The sequence below is a fragment of the Larus michahellis genome, chromosome 4, assembly GCF_964199755.1.
Source record: "Larus michahellis chromosome 4, bLarMic1.1, whole genome shotgun sequence".
Classification (NCBI taxonomy): domain Eukaryota; kingdom Metazoa; phylum Chordata; class Aves; order Charadriiformes; family Laridae; genus Larus; species Larus michahellis.
The window spans coordinates 12,211,957-12,236,978 of record NC_133899.1 but is presented as its reverse complement, the minus strand read 5'-3'; the positions used below and the strand labels follow the sequence as shown (position 1 = coordinate 12,236,978).

At 36.2% G+C, this 25,022-nt stretch overlaps 1 protein-coding gene across 9 annotated transcripts in view; it reads left to right on the top strand.

The window, feature by feature from the left end:
* The first annotated feature begins 325 nt into the window (after positions 1-325).
* The window catches only part of DPY19L3 (dpy-19 like C-mannosyltransferase 3), a 38,884-nt gene continuing 14,187 nt past the window's right edge, over positions 326-25,022 (top strand). For 3 of the 9 annotated variants that reach the window (XR_012586512.1, XM_074583004.1, XM_074583006.1), the window contains exons 1-15: positions 327-712; positions 2,087-2,229; positions 3,680-3,813; positions 8,585-8,675; positions 9,534-9,655; positions 9,857-10,002; positions 11,681-11,804; positions 12,583-12,717; positions 14,381-14,512; positions 15,562-15,663; positions 16,472-16,545; positions 16,791-16,949; positions 18,472-18,594; positions 18,958-19,069; positions 19,597-19,653. Coding sequence is in view for 6 of the 9 variants with exons in the window: in XM_074583004.1 (XP_074439105.1) it covers positions 2,127-2,229; positions 3,680-3,813; positions 8,585-8,675; positions 9,534-9,655; positions 9,857-10,002; positions 11,681-11,804; positions 12,583-12,717; positions 14,381-14,512; positions 15,562-15,663; positions 16,472-16,545; positions 16,791-16,949; positions 18,472-18,594; positions 18,958-19,069; positions 19,597-19,653 (1,614 nt within the window). In the remaining 3 variants the exon portion in view is untranslated. Of the gene's footprint in view, positions 713-2,019; positions 2,230-3,679; positions 3,814-8,584; positions 8,693-9,533; positions 9,656-9,856; positions 10,003-11,680; positions 11,805-12,582; positions 12,718-14,380; positions 14,513-15,561; positions 15,664-16,471; positions 16,546-16,790; positions 16,950-18,471; positions 18,595-18,957; positions 19,070-19,596; positions 19,654-25,022 lie in introns of those variants that run through there. The other 6 variants (XR_012586513.1, XR_012586514.1, XM_074583001.1 and 3 more) reach the window with 5 other exon arrangements.

Genomic DNA, 25,022 nt, shown 5'->3' with positions numbered 1-25,022 from the left:
GATCAAGAAATAGAACGGAGCTTACAACAAACTGAACACACAATACACTTCTACTGATCAGGATTACAATTTAAATTCAAAAATCACTTCACATATACTTGGAAATACGTCTACTGGGGGTGGGAAGGCACCACTAAAAATAAGTTTTACGTCACTATTTTAGAAAACAATCTTGCACGCCCGTTTAAGCCCAGCACGACCCGAAGCACCGGCTGCTCCCGCCCGGAGGAGGCAGACGGCCCCGGGCAGCCACGTTTAAACTAATTAAAACCCTTTTGGGATGGGGAGGGACGAGTTTGGGACTGGGGGCGATTCTGCCCGCCTCAGCTTTCGCACACAACCTTCTTCCCGCCGTACTTCTTTTTCCGCAGAGCCCGAAAGCAGCCGGGCAAACCGAAGGCTCCCGCCGAGAAAGGTGCCGCCCCAGCCGTCGCCCGGCCCCGGCCCTCCGCCCGCCCACTCCCCACAGCCGGCAGCTCCTCCCCGACCGGGCCTTCCTCCTCCGCTGGCGGCTGCTGCCAGCCCACCATCGCTCCCCTGCCCGCCGCCGAGCCCCCGGCTGCCGCAGCCCCTCCGCTCCGCCTGACAGGGGCGAACAAAAGGTGCCGCGCCCCGTCCCCGTCCCCCCCGCTCCCGGGCGGTTCCGCGCACCCAGCGCCCGTAGGAGAAGCCGCCCCGCCGCAGCGACCCGCGGCCCTCGGAGCTCCGGCAGGTACCGACCCACCCAGGGGGACGCGGAGAGGAAGGGGAGGAGACGGGCGGCCGGCAGAGCCGCCACTGAGCGGGCCGGGCCGCGCAGGCCGCGGAAGGGCGGCGCTCTGTGGAGCTGCCCGCGCCCCGCGGGGACCGCCCCAGCCGCCGGGGGAGCTGCGGCCCCAGGCCCGGCCCAGGCCTCCTGCCTCCGCTTCCCGCCCTTGCTCAGCCCCCGGAGCCGCTTCCCCTTTCGCCATACTCGCGCGGCCTCGGCCGACTTCTCGCCGCCACCGACGGCCTCGCCCAGGCTCCCCATCGCGCCCCCCGGGCCCGGCCTCCATCCGCAGGGCCTGTCCTGCTCCCGGCCTTACCTCAGGCAGCTGTGGAGGCGGGGTGTTCCTCCCGGCGCCCTCTCGAGGTTTTCCCCGGGTGCGCTAGGCCAAAACCGTTCCCTCCGGCCCAAGGCATCAAGAGAAGCTGACTGAGACTGGCAGTGCAAGGAAGGAGCATCGTTATGATGACCATCTTGCCTGAATTAATTAATTATCACATTTCCTACAAACCACCTGTTTATAAGCGACTTGAATACATGCTCACATAGCTCCCTCCGTGTGTTTTCCCAGGCATGAGGGAAAGAGGTGAAGCTAATCTACTGCAAAAGCTTTAAAACAACAAAGCTGTGCAGTTGAGGTGTATTTCTTTGAGTATTACCATCACCAGTCAATTACACCAGTGGTAACACAAATACCAGCATTTGCTCTCTGGGAATGGTAGCAGATTTTTGCATTCAGGATGGGACACCATTGATTTTTTCAGATGTAGAATGGCAGGTTGAAGCAGTTTTATATACAGACCATGCTCACAGAGCAGAGAGCACCTGGGAATTCACAGGGGAAGGGCTGGCAGCTCTTCTTTTCTCTGGCATCATTTTTGCATGTTATGGTCTCCATGTTCGGGATGTCTTGAAAGCCAAGATTTAAACAACTGGCTTTCTATTTTAGGTGAACAACTATAATACCCTAAAAGGACTGATTTTTCTTTGAAGGGCTTACACATTTTCAAAAAGTGGAGCCTGGTGTGCATTTTGAGTCAAGGGCCAAAGGTGAGGCCAATCAAAATAACGAATAGTTCTGAAAACCTGTTCAAGAGTATGTAAAATAATGAACTTAAGTCTTTACAAATTTGAGACAAAGTTCTGTATACAGTCATTTGCACCGAGTTGTATAAATTTTAAAAATCTTGCATTTTTGTAAGGTACACTTCAACTACAGTACAGTTCTGTAAGTCAAAGTCACTGACAACAGTAAAATATGATTCTGTTTTCAGATATTTCATACAAGTATTAAGTGAATGTTTGGGTAGGAAGATGCATTGCTTGTATGTGTCCATTTAGGAGTCAGACTGAAGAATAATGAATTAAAGTAACTGACATCATGACAACCGTAAGACAGAGAAGGGTTGGAAAAGGCACAGAAGCTGCTGAAGATCAGCCTTCAGAGGAGAAGAATGTGAAGCCTGATGGGAAAACTCTGTCTGGTGGGTAATGAAAAGAATTGTGACTTTATGGCTTTTTAGTAGCATTCAGCTTTTGATATCTATCCTATGCACAGGTTAGAACTAGGTATATACCAAATACATTTTCATGCTTGAATAGCTATCACCAAAATTAATTGCATGAGACAGAGGGCGTGCAGATTACTGCAGATTACTGTTTTAAAATCCTAGTTTAAATTGGTGAGAACAATTCTTTTTGATTTAGTATCAGTGACACGCTATCAGATTTCGTGTAGCCATCGTAGGTTCTTAAACAAATCCCAGTTCAAATCAATGGTAACATAAAAGGAGCTGAAGACCTCCAATGAGTTGTACTTAAGTATAAGCAGATTGCACATGAAATCTGCTTTTTTACTATAGGACAGACTAGCTAGGTAAATTTAAAAGAGAGACATTAAGTGTCTTAATTGGAGGATCTGTTTAAGTAATGAAATTCTGACATTTTTGTTTGGAATTATAACTTTAAAGTTGGCAAAGTTTGTTAGGTTTGGGGTTTTTTTTTAATTAACTTATTTTAAGGGATGTTTTGATCTAAATTCCAAATGTTTCTACACATGCAATTTGGGTAGATGAAAAGAAAGTTACATTGTTGTTTCCACACAAGTACACATAGGCTATATATAAAACATGAAAGTGATCATAGTTCTCATCCAGCCCAGCCCTCAGTTCAATTGATTGTATATTTGGTACCCATTATGTAGATGTCCCACACTGGATGAAATAGCAATTTCAAAGTTATAGTTCCAGATCACTGAGATTTATATGAAACCTTATATCAACATTTAAAAAAAAAAAAACACCTAAAAAAACCAGGAACATAAGTGTACAATAAATTGCTTGAGCTACCCAGAAACACAACCTTTCTTTCCTGGCATTCCATCTGTAATCTTATTCTGTCAGCAGGAGGTCATCTGCAATTCAGAGCATGACACCATTATCGAAGACTGCTTTGGCCGCTGTTCAGTCTCTTTGTGGGTATTCAGTGAGACTTCTGAATTTTCAATGGTGTTCTTTACAAAAAACAAGCAAACCCCCAAAAAACAGGCAGCCATTTTAATATGTGTGAAGAAGATTTTAATTTCTTATTTTGTGATCTAACAGTCATCCTGCATTGCCTTAATTAAAAAAGTTGGCCTGGAGGATATTTCCATTTAGATTTACAAATTAGATATGGTATTCATCTAGATTTGTATAGGATCATGGTGCTTTTAAACTGTAACTACATTTTGCTAATTAGGGCACACCTTATTTCACTTTGCATTTAAATAAAATACTCTTTAGTTCGCTATATGAGAAAGTAAAAACCCATAAAGACCTATTAAAACCAAGTGTCCTGTTACCAACAAAATGTAAACTGTACTAGCACAGGCAATGTATAAATGAGTTGGATTATGTGCTTCACAATTACAGAGTGAAATATTTTTCTTCCAAGATCATACAGGTGGAAAGCTGTGGAACGTACTTTCAGTAATTGTTGGTGGAATTGTTGCCATCTCTCTTGGACTTCTTACTTCTGTTTATGTTGCTACACTGCATGAAAATGACCTGTGGTTTTCCAATATTAAGGTAACAAGTCATTTTCATAGTTTTCTTAGTGCTTTATAGAGCATTAATATGAGTGTTAGTTGAAATTTCATTTATTTATGTATTTGTCGTGTAACTTGCTCAAAAATATAGAATATTTCATTTTTAAAAATTTAATTTACAAAAAGCTGCGTTTCCCTTCCCACCACTTTTTAAATCCTTGATCATTTTTATAAATACCTTTCCCCAGTTTTTCTCTAAAAACATTGCTACCCAGCTCATGCCTGAGTTGTAGCTATGGTTCTTCCAACCATTGATCATTATCTAGAATAGAATTTCAACTATTTCTACTATATGTTGCTCTATAATCATCTTCCTTTTATCCAAAGCAATACATAACCAAATGAAAAACAGTTAAACAATACGCAAAATCCTGGCACACAGTTCTTTAATTGTATTTATACTGTGATATCGTAATACAGTTTAGGCACAGTCTCTTACTATTCAATACTAATTTTATATAATGTTATCCTAAATCTGCAAACCTCAAAACATATTTCAGACATTCACCAATGTAGAACCAACCATTCCCAAGATCCAGGACTGACTAGTTTTTTCCTAGAATCATTGCATGGGAAAATAATGCAGCTGTACACATATCTAAATTTAACCAGAGGGAAGAAACAGGTGACTCATTTTCCTTTTAGATGCCTAAAAGTCACTGTTAGGTCTATGTATTATGTTATTCAAAGAATATGTATATTTAATTGGAATACTTGCATTGCAATATCTTTCCTATACTACACGCTTTTTCTGTCCCAGAAACACACATACTCCTGTAATAAAAATAGTTGGCACTTACTGAAACAATTGCCATTGTAATATACATATAATACTGTTTTGTACTCATTCTCATCTGCCTTTGAATGTATAGATAGATTGTATGTATATTGAAGGTACACCTTAGGTTTGTCTTTTCCTTCCAAAAGCAAGTATTGATTAATTTCACAGGTATTGTATATTTGAAGTACAAACAGGCATGGACTTGTGGCAATGTATGAACATAACGCATACAGCATTTTCATTCTGTTGAACTGATACAGAGGGACACAAAGTTCACTGAGAGAAGCAAGTCTATAGTTGCAATTAAGTTGCCTCCCAATGGATGAAATGCTTAATTTATTTGATAATTGTTTTCATTTTAAGTACACTAGAATGCCATTAGATATCAAAACGGAAATAAATCTCTGTGCCTTCCAGCAATGGTTCACCCAACTAGAATAACCGTTCTGTGCTTGTTGCACTGTTTTGTTCCATTTTGAATATGGCTTTCAACGGTGCATTGATTTCAGCTGCTGCAGTACGTGTGACTCTCGTTGTTATGTCTAATAAATATGGCTGCTATTATAAATTTGCCATGGTTATTGGAGAAAGATGTAAAATTGTTTTCTTAAAAACTGAAAATGGAGATCTCAAAGAATGGTTTATGCTATGAAAGAGGTACATGATTGATGTTCTCTTTTTTTTATTATTATTCCAACAGCAACAAAAAAAATGAGAATACGGAACACTAAGTTACATAGTTAGAAGCTGTGTTTGTGTACGCTTCAAGCAGGGATTGCAGGTGGTTATAATCCCTTATCTTGATCAAACAATTTTGAAGAAAAAAGTTTGAATCTCTTCTCATATACTTGAAAACAACAAACATTTCTGTTTATGATGATGAAAGCCAAAATAGATTTCTTATCCAAAAATCCTTTTTCGGTTTTCTGAAAACTTTCTGGCACTACGCATATAGAATGGCTAGTCTATTTTCAGTAATTTCAGTGGCAGTTTAGTGACTGCTATGGGGGAAGGAGAATTGCATCACCTTTCCCGTCAGCTGTGGTATTGCTTGTTCAAATGCAAACTCTGAAGAAACTTTGAACAGGAGTAAGCCAAGGCCACATAGGAAATTAGTACTGTAACACAAAGAGGTAAACTTCAGAGCTCTCATTTATTCTTTGTCCCTTCTGACTAAGCATTTAGACTTAGTATTGAGTTTGTCTTTAATACAATTGCTGCTTGCAAAAAGTCAAGAATAAAAATATCAAATTTTAAAACTTTCAGACGTGCAGGACAAGAATCCTGGGACTCCTTCTCTGAAGTGCTTCTATTTTCCCTTTTTACATTTTGAATATAAAAGAAAGATGAAAGGAAATGGGGGAACAGGTAGACAGCTAATGAGAACTCTACAAAGTGAACACATAAGTCATAAAGAGGAGGGCACTCCAGTACTTTCATGGTACTTTTCCAAAGAAGTACCTGTTGAGTGGTTATGGGTACTTTTACTCTGTATCAAAAGTCTGATCTGAGTAGGAACCCTGTCATTCTAACAGGTGAGCGTGAGGTTAACCAGCCAAGAGAACATGTACAAGGATTAAATACCTTTGCTGAAGGCATAATTCGCAACCAGGAACATTGACAGCAGCTGTCTCTATTGAGTTTCCAGTTGTATGGTTGAGTTGATTTTCAGATCTTTCTGATTGAACAACTGAAAAATATTTTCAATTACACAAATTGTGCTTTAGCTTTGTCAAAAAAAAAGTAATTGGAACTTTGCTTACGCTCTTTATTTATAGAAAAACTCAACTCAGACTTTCTTTGCTTGCTCAGTATTCCGAATAAGTTAGATAAAGAGTTTTAGGAATGTAAGCTCTAGACTTTTGTACTGCCCTTGTGAGAAGTAATCTTTTGTATTTTATTTTGAATCCTTAATATTATAAGGATACAACTGCATAAATTGAAATCATATGCAACTCTGTATATATCCTACAGGACAGTGTTTTTTCTCCTTGTAACAGCAGTAACTTCTTTGTTAAACACTCACAAACTGAATATACAGAAAGATAAACATGTGCTCTTATAATGCTTACCCATAAGTCTGTCTGTTTTTATTGACATGGAATACTAGGAAAAGTATAAATTGCTGTGGAACTGGAAAAGTATTGTGAGTGAATAAAACAGATGTTATCTTAGCATGAAACAGATGTAAAACTCACTAGTGTTTGTCTCATAAAGTATAGCATTTGGTTGAATACAGCTGGTGCCAGGATTACAAATTAATCATGTTTGAATGCATTTTTGCTAATTAGATCCCCCTCTGTGACTACTCTCTCCCCCTTAATAAATTCCAAATGTTAACATTTCTTCTCTTCTTTTTTTTTTTATAAGCACTTAGAATCAGCCAGTTTTTGGTATTAGAAAACTTTTCAGTAGTGATGAATTTGAAACTAAAGCTCGTTCAAAATCCAGCATTCTCATTTTGCTAAGTGTGTGACTTTTAGTACTTAGTGCCAGCGTCAGTTTCTTCTGCTGGTATTATAATGATTTGTATGTTGTAGAGCAGCTGGAGAGTTTAATTGTGAACTTACATTGAATCAGATGCGTTTTTATCTGTTGATTTTTCTCAGACCAGAACTAATATCACTTTAGTTAACAGTTGACTTCAATAAAACACATGTTTTGAGATAAGATTCTATACTGGGCAGTAAAGGAGGGAGGAACATTTTTTTTTTATCTAGCTTTATGTTAGCTCTGAAATAGTATTGATTCTGTCCCAGCAAAAGAGCTGGGACTCTTCATCTAAGAAAGATGAAAGTCTTGGGATTCTATGCAAGGTTGCATTAACCAGAATGGCATTCCTAAAAATCTCAGAAAACAGTAACATTCTGTTATTTCAGTAATGTTCTTTTATAAAGAAAACTGAATTAATAAGATTATCTTCAGAAATATCACTTAGATTTCTTAATGACTTGCATACAGCACGTACAGGAATTGTATGGGGTTTCAAATCTGGATATAAACTTTTTCTAACTCACTGCTTATCAGAGATATTTGCTGGGATGTTTTTATATAAACGACTAAAAGGATCACTAATAATAAAACAATTTTGTATAAGGTGCCTATTATTTCTCTTCAGATTGGTTGTTCATGCAGTCTTATTTTGTTTAAATGTGGTCGCCGAAGCCTCTGATTTTGTTAAATTTCATTTGGTCTTCACAACTAATGAGTTAACAAAAGGAGGTGTATTCCAAAGCAGAGATCCTGTACTGAGAGCACTTCTCTCTAGGAGAGGCCCCACCTGCTGCAATATCAGCTAAGAAAGAGGCATAGTTTGGAGTGCACCTGGTTTAAATCATTTGAACATTTTAAAATTAAAAATAATAACTTCACCTACAACTAAAAACAAGTAAACAATCGCTTTAACCTGCAGTTTAAGTATGAGAGTGATGAACAGTTGCCTTCCTGCAAGAAACAGCATTAACAAGTGGGCAGCAGCATACCCTGCCAGCTGAAATCTCAGAGTGCCGTTATGGTGCAGTCCAGAGTACGGCACACTAAAGTAATTGAGCCTTAAGGTGGCAAAGCCATGGAACACTGTGGGATATCTGCATCTGGAAGAAAAGGTTAAATGCATGGAACAAGCATATGCAGTTTTAAAGTCCAGATGTTGGCCACTGCACCTATCTAAACATTGAATGTTACAAAAAATAGTAAAAGATCCAAAACGTTATCAGAATCGCAAAAGGCATATACATTTCCCCAGTTAACAGAGGCATTGACACCTCAGCGTTTGCTTTGCAACCTAATTTGTCCGTGTGTTTTACCTTTATTTGAACTAAGTAAGTTGCACAGAATGCACAAACCCAAAGACTCAAGCCACTGTATAGGTTAATTTCCCTGGTGCAGCAAGAATTTGAGTTGAAGGGAGCTTCATGTGATAGTGAAAAGCAAATGGAAAGTGAATTTACTATTGAACTTTCACTTGCAGGAAGTCGAAAGAGAAATTTCATTCAGAACAGAATGTGGGCTTTATTATTCCTACTACAAACAGATGATTCAGGCTGCTTCCATCCAGCAAGGTATTGTAAACTGTAAAGTAAGTTTTACTTTGTGTTGCCAGCTGAAATTATTTTTAATAGTTTTTCAAATATAGTTGAGAACAGGGAATACCATAACTGTGAAAGATGGTGTAACAATTGTACTGGAGACAGATCTATTCTGTTCATTCGCCAGGGAGCCCCTAAGTTATGGACATAGTAAATTTCGCAGTGATACCTTGGTTTCTGTGCCACGCCTTCACATTCTGATGAAGGCAATCACTTTGAGGGACAACTTTCATATTTTTTAAGGTTTCGGCCTTACTGGTTTATTTAGTATCTTACTTTAATTCTATTCTTCTCGTTTAATTTGAATTATGAGCTTTTTGTGGGAAGGGGCAATTTTTTTTTGCTGTATACCTGGACAGTAAGTGACATGATGAACAGCTTCCAAGGAAGTCATACACGATGTTGGGGTTTTCTATGACAGTCTCATGTTTTCTAGATACTTAACTGTTGCTCCCTAGCAATTTTGCTTATACTACATATTTGCCAATATTAACATCACCTGTGTTCATAGTAGTGACAAGAATGGTTCTCAAGATCCAGTATGTACCACAGATTCTATACTAGGAATGTAAGTGTAAAAAAATAAATGTTTTATACATTACTAAATATATAGTACTTGAATTAGCACTCTGAGCCACATTCGAAGCAGGGAAACTGAAGACCTCAAAAGGTCATGTTGATTCAGTGGTAACGTGATCTGAATCCTTGACTCAAAGTTTGCAGTTTTTGATGAGAGATCCTAAAATACCTTTGAAAAATTTATTCACTGTTCAAATGAAGATGGAGGGGGAAAATGACAATCTCCTATTTCAATTTCTCTTTATCGTTAAGGTTTACATGGTTTAGTATATGACAATAAAACTGAATCTGTGAGGACAATTAACATACTTGAAAGAATGAATGTTTACCAGGAGGTGTTTCTCAGCATTCTGTATAGGATTCTTCCAATTCAGGTAGGCATTTATTTATGGCTTTAGATTGTAAGTGCATTATGAAGATTGCGCAGTGAATCACAGCTCCCCTTTTTAGTTATTTTTCTAATTAGAAATATTCCTGATACCTTTTTAATTTGTAAAAGCAAAACTTAATTCATATTAAGTATAATCCCCCCCATGAGTGTTTTATGTCAACATCAGTATTCTTATGTTTTACAGCAATACCTAGAGCCCGTTTATTTTTATATCTACACTTTGTTTGGACTTCAGGCAGTTTATGTCATTGCTCTGTATGTAACAAGCTGGCTTCTTAGTGGAACGTGGCTTTCAGGGTTGTTGGCAGCTTGCTGGTATGTTACAAACAGGTAAGTGAGATTAAACATGCTATCTTTCTAAAATTGTACCTCATGTCAAAGGTAAGGCATTAAACCTTCAAATGCATGATTAATTCAACAAAAAAATGAAACCGTAAGGCCTCTCTCCTGATTAACCAGAAAATGGAGAAAAATATTTAAATAATACAAAATAATTAGAAAATAATCAGAAATGAGCTGACATTGCAGGCTAGGATTTTAAAGTTTCAAGAAGTTTAAGTAGAAAATTTTGGCTTAAATTGGTCTCTGGAAGTGGACTACATCTTTCAGGTCTGTCTGTATCTCCAGATGATGTACCCTGGCTTCTCCAGCCTAGGATCCCTTAGATGTTAAAGACGCCTGCATATATGCCCTTCAGGTCTCTCTGCCCAGCACCCAACCTCAACAACCTAAGATCATCAGAAGTTCAGCTTCTCTGTTCCCTTATTCCTGTAGACATCTGCTGCACTAAGACTCAGAGAAAAAAAGATAGTAATTGAGCTGTTCTAGTGCTTTATCACTTGAAGAATTCTCAATTTGGAGAGAAAAATTAAAGAACTGGCTTTAGGCCAGCAGTAAGCTGCTGGCATGGAGCTAAGACTGGCGACACAGGCTGTTATCTGTAACTTAATCAGGAAAATAAAAGTACAGTGTCAGTTCTATCAAAACTGTTTGATATGTTAATCAGCAGCTGTAAAGAAGTTTATCTGCAAGCATGTCCATTACGGAATAATTATAGGTATATGGTGGTAAAACGTTTCTTTCTCCTAAGATGAAAGTAATTAAAAAATACATGTGATGTGCAGTAGTTCACATGTATATTACATGAGGTCATCTTTTCCATTTACAGAATATTTGGAACAGATTTGTTTTATCCATCTTTCTAATAATTCATGAACAATGGGAGCTTTTTATCTTTTATGCAAATAGAATAAGTACATGGAATTGATTTGGGTAAAGACTTTTTGTTCAGATGAAGTACATCTGAGGCTACTGAATAACTCCATTTTGGAAGGTTTTTCTCATCCACCTAAGCATCTCTGATGTATTGTTTACTTTCCTTTTTAGCAAGCATTTTCTCTACACAAGAAAAAAGGGAATTATTTTTTGGTTTTAACTTTTAGTTCAGGTTTTGTAAATGACTGCCCTTTGAGGAACTTTTACTAACTTCTGTCACATAATTTTTATGTTAAAACATTCAAAAAATGGCCAGAAATTCCGTATCAGTTTGGCAGTATTCAAATCCAATTCACTGGGATCGCAGTGAAGAAACTGATACCTATTTATTCTTATATGTGCTTTTTGCAAATCAAAAAATGAAGTGAAATTACTTGTGGTGTGAAAACCACGTGCTGGATTTTGGGAGTGATTTTGTTTGGGTGTTTGTTCGTTCATTTTTAAATTATCCAAGCTGTGCTTCATAAGTAAGATTTAATCCATAGGAGAAGTTTTCACAGTAGGTGAAGCTTAAGTACAACATTTGAGTTACCAAAACAATGGATGACTTGCAGAACCTTCATAATGATATTTTTTCAGAGGCAGGTGTATTAAAGGAACTGGAGCGTAGAGCCTCCTTTTTTATCAATAAGTAGTTCAAATACCACAAAGATGCCTCTCATTGCAATCTCTCTGTCAACAAGTTGGTGTTTTAGTTGTTTTAGATTTATGAAATGCCCTTTGTTTTGTACAGAATAGATACTACACGAGTAGAATTCACCATTCCTTTACGAGAGAACTGGGCACTACCATTCTTTGCTGTTCAGATAGCAGCCATCACATACCTACTCAGAACTCATTTACAGCCTGTTCAAGAAGTGAGTATTTCTAATAAGTATGACGTAGTAAAATTAGTTACCAGAAAACTGCCTATAAGACCTAGGACAAAATACTTAATAAGCATTTATAGCAGTGGATATACACACACACAAATCACTTATAACGTTGAAAACACTATTCAGATGAGCCTTCTGTTAATTTAAATGTAGTTGAAATACAAAGGAATACATGTGCTCAGCACTGAAAAAAAACAAGAAAGCTCAAGAAAGTACAAGACAACAGTACTGTGTATTTGAGAAAACATAAGAGACTAACACAAAATGGGCAGGAGAAAAGCTTGTAAAGCACAAGGATTAAAGATTTTCTTTTGATTTCATTTATTTTAGAAATACAAGGAGGTTGTCCTGATCTGCAAGAATAAAAGCAAATTGGTGATACAATTTCTTTGACAAACGGTTCTTAAGTCATTACTCCTCAGTTTGTTCAAATAACTGCTGTTTATAGCATAGTAAAACGCATATTGCATGTTAATCTATGGGCTGAAACTATTTGAGATCTCACCATTTTCTTGCAAGTGCTATTACAATGGCAAAATACAGACATAACTACAAATGTGTAACTCTCAAAAAAAATGTTCATTATCCTCCAAGCAGTTATTGCAGGTAGAAAACTCATATTAATGTTTTAAAAATGGATTTAAAATAAAAAGAAATTAAGGTGGTTTTGGTGGTTTTTGTTGGGGTTTTTTTGGTGGGTTTTGGTTGGTTTTTTATGAAGGAAACTATAAAAATATAAAACTACTTTGCCTCCTTCCAGAGATTGACCCTTATGGCTATATTCATAGCAACGTTTCTCTTTAGCCTGACTTGGCAATTTAATCAGTTTATGATGCTAATACAAGCATTGGCATTATTCATACTGGACTGCTTTGACATGCTTCCCACAGCAAAGGTAAGATCATGTTTGGAAGTAACCAAACTTTTCTTTTCTACCATAAAGCTAACAGTTTTGGAGGTATTTTACTAACCGGTGGCCTGGATGCTTAAAGCAAAAGATTATACACTGTGCTGCTTTGTGCTTTGAAGTAATGAGGGTGTATATAACCCAAGTGTAAAAATGAATAATCAAAACACCACTGTTTCTGCTTTTTTTCAGCTGATACTATTTCACTTTATGTAATTCACTTTTGTTGTTTAATTTTGCTCTGCTTTTGTTTAGACACAGCTATGTTTTGGCACTGTTAAGAGATTGCTTTTAAACACCATCATAACAGTTGACCTAACACCACAGCTTAAGCATGTCCTCTGGATGTGGCCAGAAAAAATAAAAAAAAAAGTAGCACAAGAAATCTTTGCCTAAGATGAAGTCATAACATATGAATATATGAATTTTGCCTCAATTATTGTGCATCCCTGTTTGAAGGTTAGGTGTAAGCACTGTACCACAAAGAGAGGGAAGATGATAGACCAGAGAAGCAGTTATCTTTCGTACACTGAAATTCACCACAAAATAACAACGTCGTCACTGAACTGAATGAGCCAAAAAGTGAAAAAAAGTGTTACTAAGAAGATAACGAATCACTTACAGTCAATCTTAGGAAACAGAAATATACTATAGAAGATGAAAACATTGTCTTTGAATGTAATGTCACTGTGAAATTCTACTGAGATTATTTTAGCCCTTGTAAAGCTTACACTAGTTGAAAAAGGTTCTAGCTCTAAGGAAGGTTGCAGTAGGATGAAGAGTGTTAATTTCATTTTAAATTTGAAGCAGACTTGAATATTAGTGATTGTATTAATTTGACTGAAAATTAGTATGGTGGCTGCATATCAAAATAAATGTGGTTTATTTAACAGTTTCTAAACTCTTAATTATGTCTGCAAATGTAGGCTGCAGGTAGCAATTAATGTGACTAATCAGCTACCTTAAAAGCTGGCAAATTACCAGCTTCATCCTGAATTATACTAAAATGGACTTACTGCACCACTCTTATTCCATGTTAATTTTCCAAAAGTGCTACTTAAAACTGTTGGAGTTTGTTGGGCCATTTGGTACTGATTTACACCACTGCTGTGCAATCAGAATCCTTGTGTCAGGTAAAATTTATGTTCTGGTACCACTGTATCAGAAAATCAGCTGGTTGTTAGTGTCTGCATTCAGCTCAACATTCATAATAGTGTAGTGTAGCTCAAAAAATACTAAACTATTATTAAAAATTCCGAGAAATCAGCTAATGTTTGATGGCTGAACTGCACTGAGACATGACTCTTTAGTCATAAAGACGTTAGAGAGGCTACAGAAACAGTTCTTTGATGAAAGAAAATACAAAACATCTTCCAAATATTAAGTATTTAATATTTTCCTCACTGTGCAATTGCTTAACTCATCTACTTTGATATAGCATGAGGCTTCCTTAGGTATAAAATATTAACCTAACTAGTTCAGGATGTAAATATAGAAAGGATATAGTAATGGCTCAAAGCGTAATGATGTAGTACAAGACGATATATTTTTTGTAAAAATAATTGATGTTTAAATAAATACTAAAACATATTCAAAGAAAAACAGCTGTGACTGAAGTTTTATAGGCATAAAAATCTCATTATTGTTACAGGTTACATGGCTCTATATCATTCAGATTTCTGGATTGCTGCTAGTGTGTGTCCTACAGTTTTTTAATTCTATGATTCTTGGATCATTACTTTTAAGTTTTAATGCTTCTGTCTTGATAGCAAGAACAATCCAGGTAGGTACCAAAATATTTTTGTGGTTAGAGTGTGATATATATAGATAAATGGGTAATTTATATGCATTATAATCTTAAATTACTAATACTAATTAGAGGAATTACTATAGCATAAAGCAACAAAAACATTGCATGATCAAATAATGAATTCAATTACACCTACTACAGCATAACCAAGCACATCAGACACCATAATTCTGTGATTGCTATTAACATTTATGATTGTGCAAGCTGCAGTTTGGATCCTGCAAAAGAATTGTATAAACGGACTTTACACCTGTTTCAGCTGGACTTGTTTTGGATTTATGGATCTGCCTCCAACAAAATATTCTGTGCGAACTAGGCACATGTCAAATTCAGTTTACTGAAATCTATTGTTTCTTTCAAAGGTTGGGATTTTTTTTTCTTCCTGTATTTACAATTCATTTTTTTCTGATACTGACACTGATGACGGCCTCTAAACAGAATATATGAACTTACAGGGGCTTTCCTGCTGTCTCTCACTCGTGACCTTTTAAAATCAAGACTGTGTTTTTGATTATGAGACAACGTCTGCACCTATTCTAAATTGCCTGTAAGCAGCCAAAGAAACATTCTTAGATCTGAAGCTTTGAACTGGAAAATTGCTCAAAATCCTACAAACTGACAGAGCCAAAAGACACCTTTTCCACCTAATGGCTAGGTATTTCAAAAGGCACACAATACTACTGAAATTAGGGGAATCTTGGAACACAACCACAGTTGCACTGGGTGCCAGCAGTTGTATAAATATAATGGGGCCACCTCTGAAGGAAGGCTATTTTGGGTAGTTACAAAACTCTGCCAGATCAATACGCTGGGGAGTTTTTGTGATATTGCCTCTTCAGTTTTGTGGAAGAAATATATCTTTATTCTGGATACTTGGTTACGTATACATTTTTGGTTACATGAACCAAATACAAATCTGATCCTGATCAGACTTAGCAGACAAGCTATTTCAAATAGTCTGTGTTGCTTTTGTTCGAAATAAGTACAAACGTAGTGAAATATTAATACTTTCTTCTTTCTAGAAAAACCTAAAAAAGGGCGGCTTGCTTAACAGGCTTGTGCAACTTATCCTCCATGTACTATTAGTCTTGTGCTTCACTCTCCTAATAAATAAATTCATAAAGGTAAGCAAATAATTTTTAATATAGAAACTTAGAAAATGTATTAACTTAAAAGCTGTTTGTTAATCATGTACAGTAGTATCATTAAATAAAGACTGCAATGAAATCTCATTGCATTTCAGAGACTGTTTTAGAAATGAAAGATCATTTTGATAATCTTTTTGGTATAAATATTAAAACATATTCTTAAAACTTCATAAATTAATGCCAAATAATCGAATACATATTCATAACTTGAAGCTCACCTGTGATTTTATGACAAGTACAGATTCATACTGTATTCTGATACTGCTGAACATTTCCAAAGTTTTTCATTGAACCTAATTTTCAGTTGAATGCGGTTAAAAATGAATACTTGTTATAAAAATGTTGTAGACCATACCACACTTTTATTTGCTTCTTGTGCACAGAGGTATCTGCAGACATTAGTGACAGTAACGCTTTTTTTGCTTTTGAGTCACTTCAGAAGATCTATATCAACAGGTTAAAATTTAGTACTGTGGAAATTAAAAGTATCACAGTGAGATGTGATAAGTCATTGAAATTAAAAATACAGCTAAAACCAACTTGTCCTGGATAATCTTTATCTGTAAATAGAAACTAATCCTAATAGATATTCTAAAAAGTAAGTTGTCCTTTGGACCACAGGACTATAATTACAAACTGAATGCTAATTTGATTGCAGAACACCCTATCTCGGTAAACCTCTGTTGCTTCATGCTTTCATTTAAATGATGAAAAAACTGTTTACAGTGTGAAGCTTAATTTTTTGACTTAAAATATAATTTCCTTTCTTTTTCCCCTGTCATAGAAAATTCTTAATCTGGAGTCAGATGAACATATATTCAAATTCCTGAAAGCAAAATTTGGATTTGGGGCAACAAGGTATGATTTAGCTAAAATTTTACTTTTTTTTATGACTTCATTAAGTGAAGGCTGAAGGTTGTTCTCATTTAAAATCCTGGTGATAAATCATGGATTTTTACCTCATGTTTATGTTATGCATTTTCTTTCATAATAATCTGCACAACTGTGGCTTTATAATTGTTTGGGGAAAAAAGTAAACTTTGGTCCTTTTTGACACCAAGTTATGAAATACATGATGACAAGGATTATTCTTTTTCCTTTAGAGATTTTGATGCTAACCTGTATCTTTGCGAAGAAGCTTTTGGTTTACTACCATTAAATACTTTTTCAAGACTCTCGGATACGTTACTTTTTTGCATCTACGTATTTGTTCTCTTCCTTATGACAGTAGTAGCTGTAATTGTTGCCTTTCGGAACCTCAGGTAAAATATGTTTTAAAAATAATTCATGTTTTTATCAATTTTCTCTTCTTCAACAGGCTAAGGAACTGACAGTTGAATACAGCAGCATACAGTATTACTTTCCACAGGTACTAAAAAACCAGTAGGACATATAATAGAGAGATCAAGCAAAATAAGAACTTCCTATTAAAGCTAAAAATGTAAAGGATGTAACAAGATTAAACAAAGAAACATTCTTCCCTAGATTCCTTCAAGCTCTTTTGTTTGCTGTTGAAGTTTTTGCAGTATGTGTAGGACTGTTTGGTTGGGGTTTTTTGGGGGGGAAGGTAAGCAAGGGAAGGGTGTCTTTATAGAAAACAATGTTAGTTTCTTTAGTTCATCCCATTTTCCCTGTGCAAAGCACTCCCAATCAAAGATCTCCCTGGCAGTATCCTCAAACTGCCCAGAAGTGAGCTAGGATAGTCTGTGCTGAACTTCTGTCATCTGCGTGAAGAAGCGGGAGTGGCAACTGCACCACCGCTGTCACTTCCTGTAGTTAATCTGTAGGATTTGCGGGAATTTACGGAACAATAGAATAAAATTAGTACTGAACTGCTATTGAAAAAAAAAAAGTAAATGATTCATTATAGACCTCTCAGTTTTACATTTACAACCTGGGCAGAAGTTAGAAGGGATGATATAAAACTTGATTAACCGAAAATTCAAGTGTCATGTAACTAATGCCACTCATTGCAGGTTTTATGGAAAACAGGATAAAACAGGAAGAGAAAGAGGGGGAGGGAGAGGATCTAAGACATTCTGGTTTTGAAATTGTTATGATAATTGTGAAGTCATAGTCATCTATAAGGTATTTTGGTACTATTCAACCAGCCTCTTAAAAAGCTTACTGCGTCAATCAATTTTTAAAACAAACAAAAGACTCTGCGGCATTTATTTTCTGTAATCCTAAATGTAATCCCAAACATGACCCTAAATTAACACTGCCCAGTTACCTCAGTTATCCCCCACTCAAAAAAACAGGGAAAAACCGCACACACTTAAGCAGCTTCTTTTTTTTGATCAGCCCTCCACATACATGCACAGGACTAGTGACATTGAGCAATAACCACTCCTTTCAGCACTTTTTTTCTGTAAATTTCCTTCCAATCTGCAGCTTTAGTAGCATCCAGATACATCAGCACAGCCTCACAAAACATAGCTAAGTTCTTCACTCTCATCAAAAGCCCTGTGAACCCTGTGGGAGTAGCTACTTCAAGCAATAAACAAAGCATGCCTTTCTGTAAACATTTTATCTCATTCTAAAGCAGCTCATTTAAACTGATTGCCTTTCCAGAAAACCAGATATGAGAATAAATACCTGATGCTGCAGCAAGTTGGGGTATTAGGCTTAATTATATCATAGATAGAGTAGAAGATTATGGACTGATGGCAGTAGCATTGCTCTTTAGCATAAGAAGGATTAAATACTTTTAAAAATGCAGACTACTATATGAAATATGTTACGGAACTTAATATATTAACACTTTTTTTTCTGTTTAATTAGTGGTTCAAATCAGGTCCAGTTAATGGAAAAAGTGGAAGAATGCACAATAACACTGAAACCTGATGCTGCTTACAACTTAATTCACACAGTTCTTTTTGGGTGTCTGGCATTAAGCACAATGAGGTATACTTTTTTTAAAATTCTATTAAAAGCTTTTTTAGACGATTGAGTATATTTGGATAAGAGCGTACGATATGCTGACCACAAGCTGATAGGATCATGAACCTTCTTTCTCTTCCTGGTGTGTTTCTGCTTGTAGACCGAGGCATTTCTCAAAGTTCTGCCAAAAAGAACATTCGAAAGTTTGGGAGCAGAGATGTTCTCAAGAGCACATAGCAAAGTGCAAAGTCAGTCTTTTACTCAGTTCTTTCAGAGTCCTGAAAGTCCAAGAAAACTGTGTTCATAATTTCTCTAACGTAACTGCTCTCATCAACACAGCTTAGCAGAGCTCCAGATGGTCAGCAAAAACTTGTCTGTGTCTTCCAGAATGAAGTACCTCTGGACATCCCACATGTGTGTATTTGCATCTTTTGGCCTGTGCAGTACGGAAATATGGAAACTTATCCTGAAGTGTATTCATCTCTACACATCACGAAGGGTTAGCACTATACTTAGAGCATTTCATGAAATTTGTTTTTGCTCCATATCTAAACCAAATCAAGACTCGGAATTATAAGGCATCTGAAATTAATATTGTTTGTAGTCCTCAAATTGGATATCTATGAAGTACATTTGTATAAATTTAGTAAGATGTATTTTCTAGTGGTTTCTATATTAAACAATTCCATTTGAATACGCTAGATGGCAATATAGATGTGGCTATGAAAAATAACCACAATTTTACTAAAAAAGTCTTAGTCACCATATTAAGAAATCATCAGTAGTCTTGGAAGACCTTTACTCTATTATAGTGAATGATGCAGTGTTTTCCACATTGTAGAACACAGATTTAAGTATATAGATATAAATGCATCATTTGTGGTGGGTCTGTAGTAAGGGTTTTACTTGAAAACAAAATGAGAATATAGTCTTAATAAATATGTCAGATATCAATACATTAAAAATTAAGTCTATCCAAATAAATGTATCATCAGAATAACCTTTTTTTTTTGTGATTTCTCTTAGACACATGTGATTAAGTATTCTATACCAATAATTACATTGCTATACATTTCATATAAGGTAAGAATTTTCTTTTCCTCTATGTTTTGGCATCTTTTAGTTGCATGGAATATTCCCTGTCTCATAAAGGGATGTTGTTTTATAAATAGCTACATACAAGATCTGTAGCTGAATTTTAAAAATTGGGATAGACTGACTGAAGTGCAAGTACCTTTATGCTTACGAAATTCTATGTAAAGGATCAGTTGGCTCACTTGATCCAAAGTAGTTGTTCGTAGATACAAATGTTTGCTGATTGTATGTGTGAGTTACCAGGCGTGATTTACATGCACGATGTTGTGGAAATGTAAGTTGTCTGTTTTGGTTTTAACTAGCTTGCAGATAAAATGCAGGTTGTTAAGTTGTGTAATTCATTCTAGGAGCAGAAATAATCATAACGTTCTATACTACTGTGCCTCATCTCATAAGTTTTAAAGTACAAAATTGTTAAACTAGTCAAGTACTTACCTTATGTTCAGTCTGTCCAGAAACTAATTATCATAGTCAAACGTTTAAATGTAAATACATAAAATATATTTAAAACAATAACATGTATAAGATTATTCGTCTGTCATAGCGGTGAGATTTAGAACACTGATTTAATGGGCATACCATTCTTCTCATCTGTATTTACAAAGACAAAAAATTCAGATGCTATTTTAATGGGGAAGTTATTTCTGCAGTACCTAGCACGAGATGAGAATATTTCTGTTAAATAATGACCTTCAGAGAAACTCAAGGTGAATTTTATTATTAAAGTTAAAAGTGTAGTAGTAAAGTGTAACAGTTAAGAAAGCTGCTAATAGAGTTCACCCTGGAAGTCTGTTCCCCCTTCAAAACAATGAAACAAAAAGTCAAAAAAGACTGTAACAGTTTGTTTAGTAAAGTTACACTGATGTATTCCACTTAGATTTTCTTATTATTCTGCAAGAGAACTTTTTAGGATTTTTTTTCTTTGGTATGCTGGTTAGGGAAGTCATTTACTATTTTCATCATCTCTGAAAATGATAGAAATGCCTTTCTTTTGACGTGGGTGATGCCAAGAGCATGACATTCTAATAGATAGTCTAATGTGACAGATCAACTAGTAATAATTTTCCTCCCACTCTTCATGAGTAGATGTGAAGTTCCTAAATCCTGTCAGATTCAATTCCGAAGTCAACAGAAGTCACCGATTTTCATAGACTTTAGATCAATCATTAATTGTGCTCAGTCTGCCTGAAAAGCCTCCTTTTTTTGTTTCTTCTAAGTACAGGAAAGAATTTTTATTGACACTAAAAATACCATTTTTCAAAGTGCTCAGTGGGAATAAAGAAATATATCACACCTCAGTACTTTATTTTTTTTTTGCCTTAAGTCAGTTCTTACAGTTCAGCTGCTGGAGGAGTGGGTATCTTTTGTGCGTGTGTCTCCTCTGCAAAGCTGTGAGAGTTAGTGAGCCTTCAGGAGAGCAGCCTGCCTGACAGACAGGTAAAGCCTGTCACCAGATTCCCTGGCAATGGTCAGAATAAAAATTCCTACAGAGAGAAATCCAGAAAGTGTCGATTCCTTCTGTGAGAACGTTTTTATAGATTCTCTCTCTAAAACCTTTAGAAACAAACTGACAGTGCAAGTAGATTTCAATAACAGAAGCTACTTATCTGTCTCCTTTCCAAATAAGAATTTATCTGTTCATGCACTAGGACTGCTCAAATTGCACGAGCACCTTGCACATTCACTGTGAAGTTTAACTCATCATCATGGGTAGTTTTCTTGAACTACTAGCAGTGCAATTTCGTATTTCTTTACTTGTTATGGTTACGTTTGTCAGAAGAACTATTCTTTAGTGCCATTCCTCAAAATAGGAGTTTTATGGGATTATTAACCTAATCCTGAATAAGCTAATGAAAGCCTCTTTTGAGGCGCATGGTTACCACAGTCCCAAATATATCAGTTGAACAATGATTTACTGAGAACAGAAATGTAGCTACAGTGCTAGCTATCTTTCGGATTTCACGTATAGTATGTTTTGAGATCTACAAGATCTGTATTTCTGTTTACACAAATTTTCTTCATTAGTGTAGCACAAAGGTCTTTTAGATAAAATGAAAGTGCTGAAGTATTTCCATACATACTTCAGCTGTGCTGCAGATAACACAACACATATATAATGCAGTACTAAATATTGTTTATGTTTCAATTCATACTCTTTACAGGTAAATTTCAGCTGTATCTGTGTCCATTGCATTTAACCTCTCAACAGCATAATAGCCATCAATTTGTGTCTGTATGTCAGTCATTCCTAAATATATTGTTGGTATTTAAAATTCCTGAGCTTCATCAAGTCTATAGTTCCTGGTTTTGCCAAATAATCTTGATTTTTCTTTGCTAGCAAACTGTCCATTCATATAATTTCTCAAGTTGCATTCTTATCTTCATCATGGACAAGTCCTTTTCCTCCAAACATATACATTTATTGCAGCACATAGCGCAACATAAACCAATGATCTGAGCAGTCTTCGGCTGTACTGAAGAGCTCCCTGTATGTACTGTATGTATTTATCCTTTAAACTTAAACTTTGTAAGCTTGACAGCTTGTAGAAGAAATGACAAAAGAAAACATCATGTTTATTTCTATTCGTAATATCTAATCCTGTTTCTCTAAGGAGATTCTTAATTTTCATTCTTAGGCCAGCAGTAGCTATAAATAATACAGTAGTACTTGTTTTTCAGTTAGACTCAGAGGCTAAAGAATTAATGCTTACACTTTATGAATTCAAAATAAGCATCCTTGTATTTGAGGAGTACTAAACAGTGAACTGTTCAGCATCTCCAAGTTTGTGGCTAGCACAATTGTCTATGTCTGGCATTTCTAGCTAGAATGAAAAACGTAGGTTGGTTGTGGGGAAAAGCTGCAAGCTTTTAAGAATCTCTGGGTTCTTGTCACAGTCATTGAGTTAAAAATTGTCAAGTGTATATCCTCAATGTATATATTTTGAGATAGCAACTATTAATAAAGTACACTGAAAACCCAAAGCACACTGGACATTCAATAAGAAACTTCAGCATTGTTATACTGGATGAAATCCATGATTGTGAGACAGAGGGATAATGAATGTGAAAGAAACCTGAAACCTTTCTACAATACAGAGAGTTGGGGTAATGTTTTCACTCACAAGAGAGATAATTTTACTCCTGAAAGTTAAAAATTATCTTAACATTCACTAAGGAGCTAGGGTAGGGGAACAAACAACTACTTTAGTACCTAAATCTCCTAATCAGTTTCTTGCTATACTTATGTCGTCAAATTCAGAGTTTGTTATTTTGTTTATTTTTGCAGATTCTAAGTCTTAGTGATATTTTTCAATGACTAATTACATACCTTAGGAAAAATACTCCCCATTATCAGTTTAAAATATGCCACCTTTGTATTTTCTTGGCTTTGTTTTTGGTTTTGATGCAAGTCAGAAATAACATTTCATCCTACCTTTTCCTATACAAGTATTTTTGAAGCCTTTTGGAAGTCACGAGTCCTTAAGATTGTTCCGGTACAGAACAAAATCCCTGTGTTGCTAATTTAAGTCACTTGACAACAGGTTCTTTTTCTGAAGACTTTGACCCTAGAGAAGAGCATGTTACAAGTTGGAAACCACTTTTACATACCAGTCATTATTCTGAACAGTTCGTTACATCCCTGGTATACTCCATCTATTCTTTTTAGCCATTTCTTGTGTCACAGTACACTTCTTCCTCAATATGACATCTACTTGATTTACAAGACAAAGTAGTTATATCAGTGTTATTGGTCCATATTTTTGGATGCTTTACTTTTTATTTACTTTGTCGTTATTATTCTATTGTATTCAGAACTCCTGAAGTTCCTCAGTTTTCTCTTGGCTTGACTAATGAAATGTAGTGTTACCTGAAAATTTTGCTACATCAGAATTCTCCTTTTAAATTCAGTAATAGCAAGTCCCACTACAAAAATTTTCCTCCAGCAAAAACCGCTTGTTCTCACTCAAAAGTTGCAGTAGTTAGACATTGTGACTTGAAAAACCTATGTAGATTAGCGAATGCCATGTAATAATCCCAGCATTCAGTGGAGAACACAGTCATTAGATTCTCAGTAGGTTGCAGCAAGATCTAGAAGCAAAGCAGAGCCCATTTCTTTCTGTCTCCAGGCTGGAGGACTCGAAGCTTTCAAAATGTTTAGCTATCCAGGGTAGTTTAGTAATGAAGAGAGGAAATTTTGATTCAATATGAGACTCTACGGTCTCGTTTCACAACTTCTTGATTTATTTACTAATCTCTCAAGATTTCCTGAAGAGCAGAAATATGTCTAATGCTACTGTACTTCCCAAAACTGTAAGGTTGTGATACTGCCATAACTATCTTTTATGTGTTTCTCAATCTACCAGCCAGTATTACTTCAACAAATATATCAAGTAAACAGTTACACTAATAAGTATCTTAGTCGGCCCAATTGTATCTCCTGCTCCCCAGTCCTCCTACATAATTACAGTTTTAGTGAAAGGATGCGTATTTTTGCTAAGTAGTTCAGCAGCATCACATTCAAATTCCTTCTGAACTCTTGGATGAATATTATCTAAATTGGATGATTTATGGCTTTTTAGATTATCAGGCGGGTTTTCTTACACTTTTTTCCTGTGACATTTCACTTTGCAAGCCAGCAATCCTTATTATCTAAAGAAAGCAGCTTTGGAATAGGTTTCACCATAACATCCTCTGTAGTAAAGACTGATGTAAAGCAATCAGTTAGTCATTAGCATTGTCGTTATCTCTCTTAATTGCTCCCTTTTGCCCTTGCATATTCACTAGCTTAAACAAGAACAAACCCTTAAATAAGTCTTAGTTCTGTTAGCTTTTTTTGGGGAGGGTTAAGCTTTTCAGAACCAATTTCAATACTTATTTCTCTCTTCCAAATTTGATTTATGTATTCTTTGTCTTCAGTAAATTTTGAAATGTTTTCCCCCAATAGTCTGTTGGCTGTTGCTGTTCAGTCACACTTCTTTTTTTCCTTCAGTGGTTCTCTTAATGCAAACTTCTGAAATGCCGTTAATGGCATTCACAGCACATCTAATGACTTTAACTTCTGATACAGATTTCCTACCTGTTTTTTAATGTAGTTGTAAGTTGCCTTTCCAAACCTAATGTTAATTGCTGGGGCCCCTCCTTCTCCTGTAATCGTAGGCATCGTTCAATGGCTTGGCTGTTACGTATTGAACTTTTGCATGACACCCCTTTATCTTGTTCCTTTTCTTAAAGCTTGGTCTGTCCGGAAATAATTTAAGACATTAGCATTCAACCTATAGTCCAGGGAACTGAAATGGTTCGCTCGTAAAGTCGAGACAATGCACAACAGTCATATTTGGTAGCCACTTTTAGTTTCC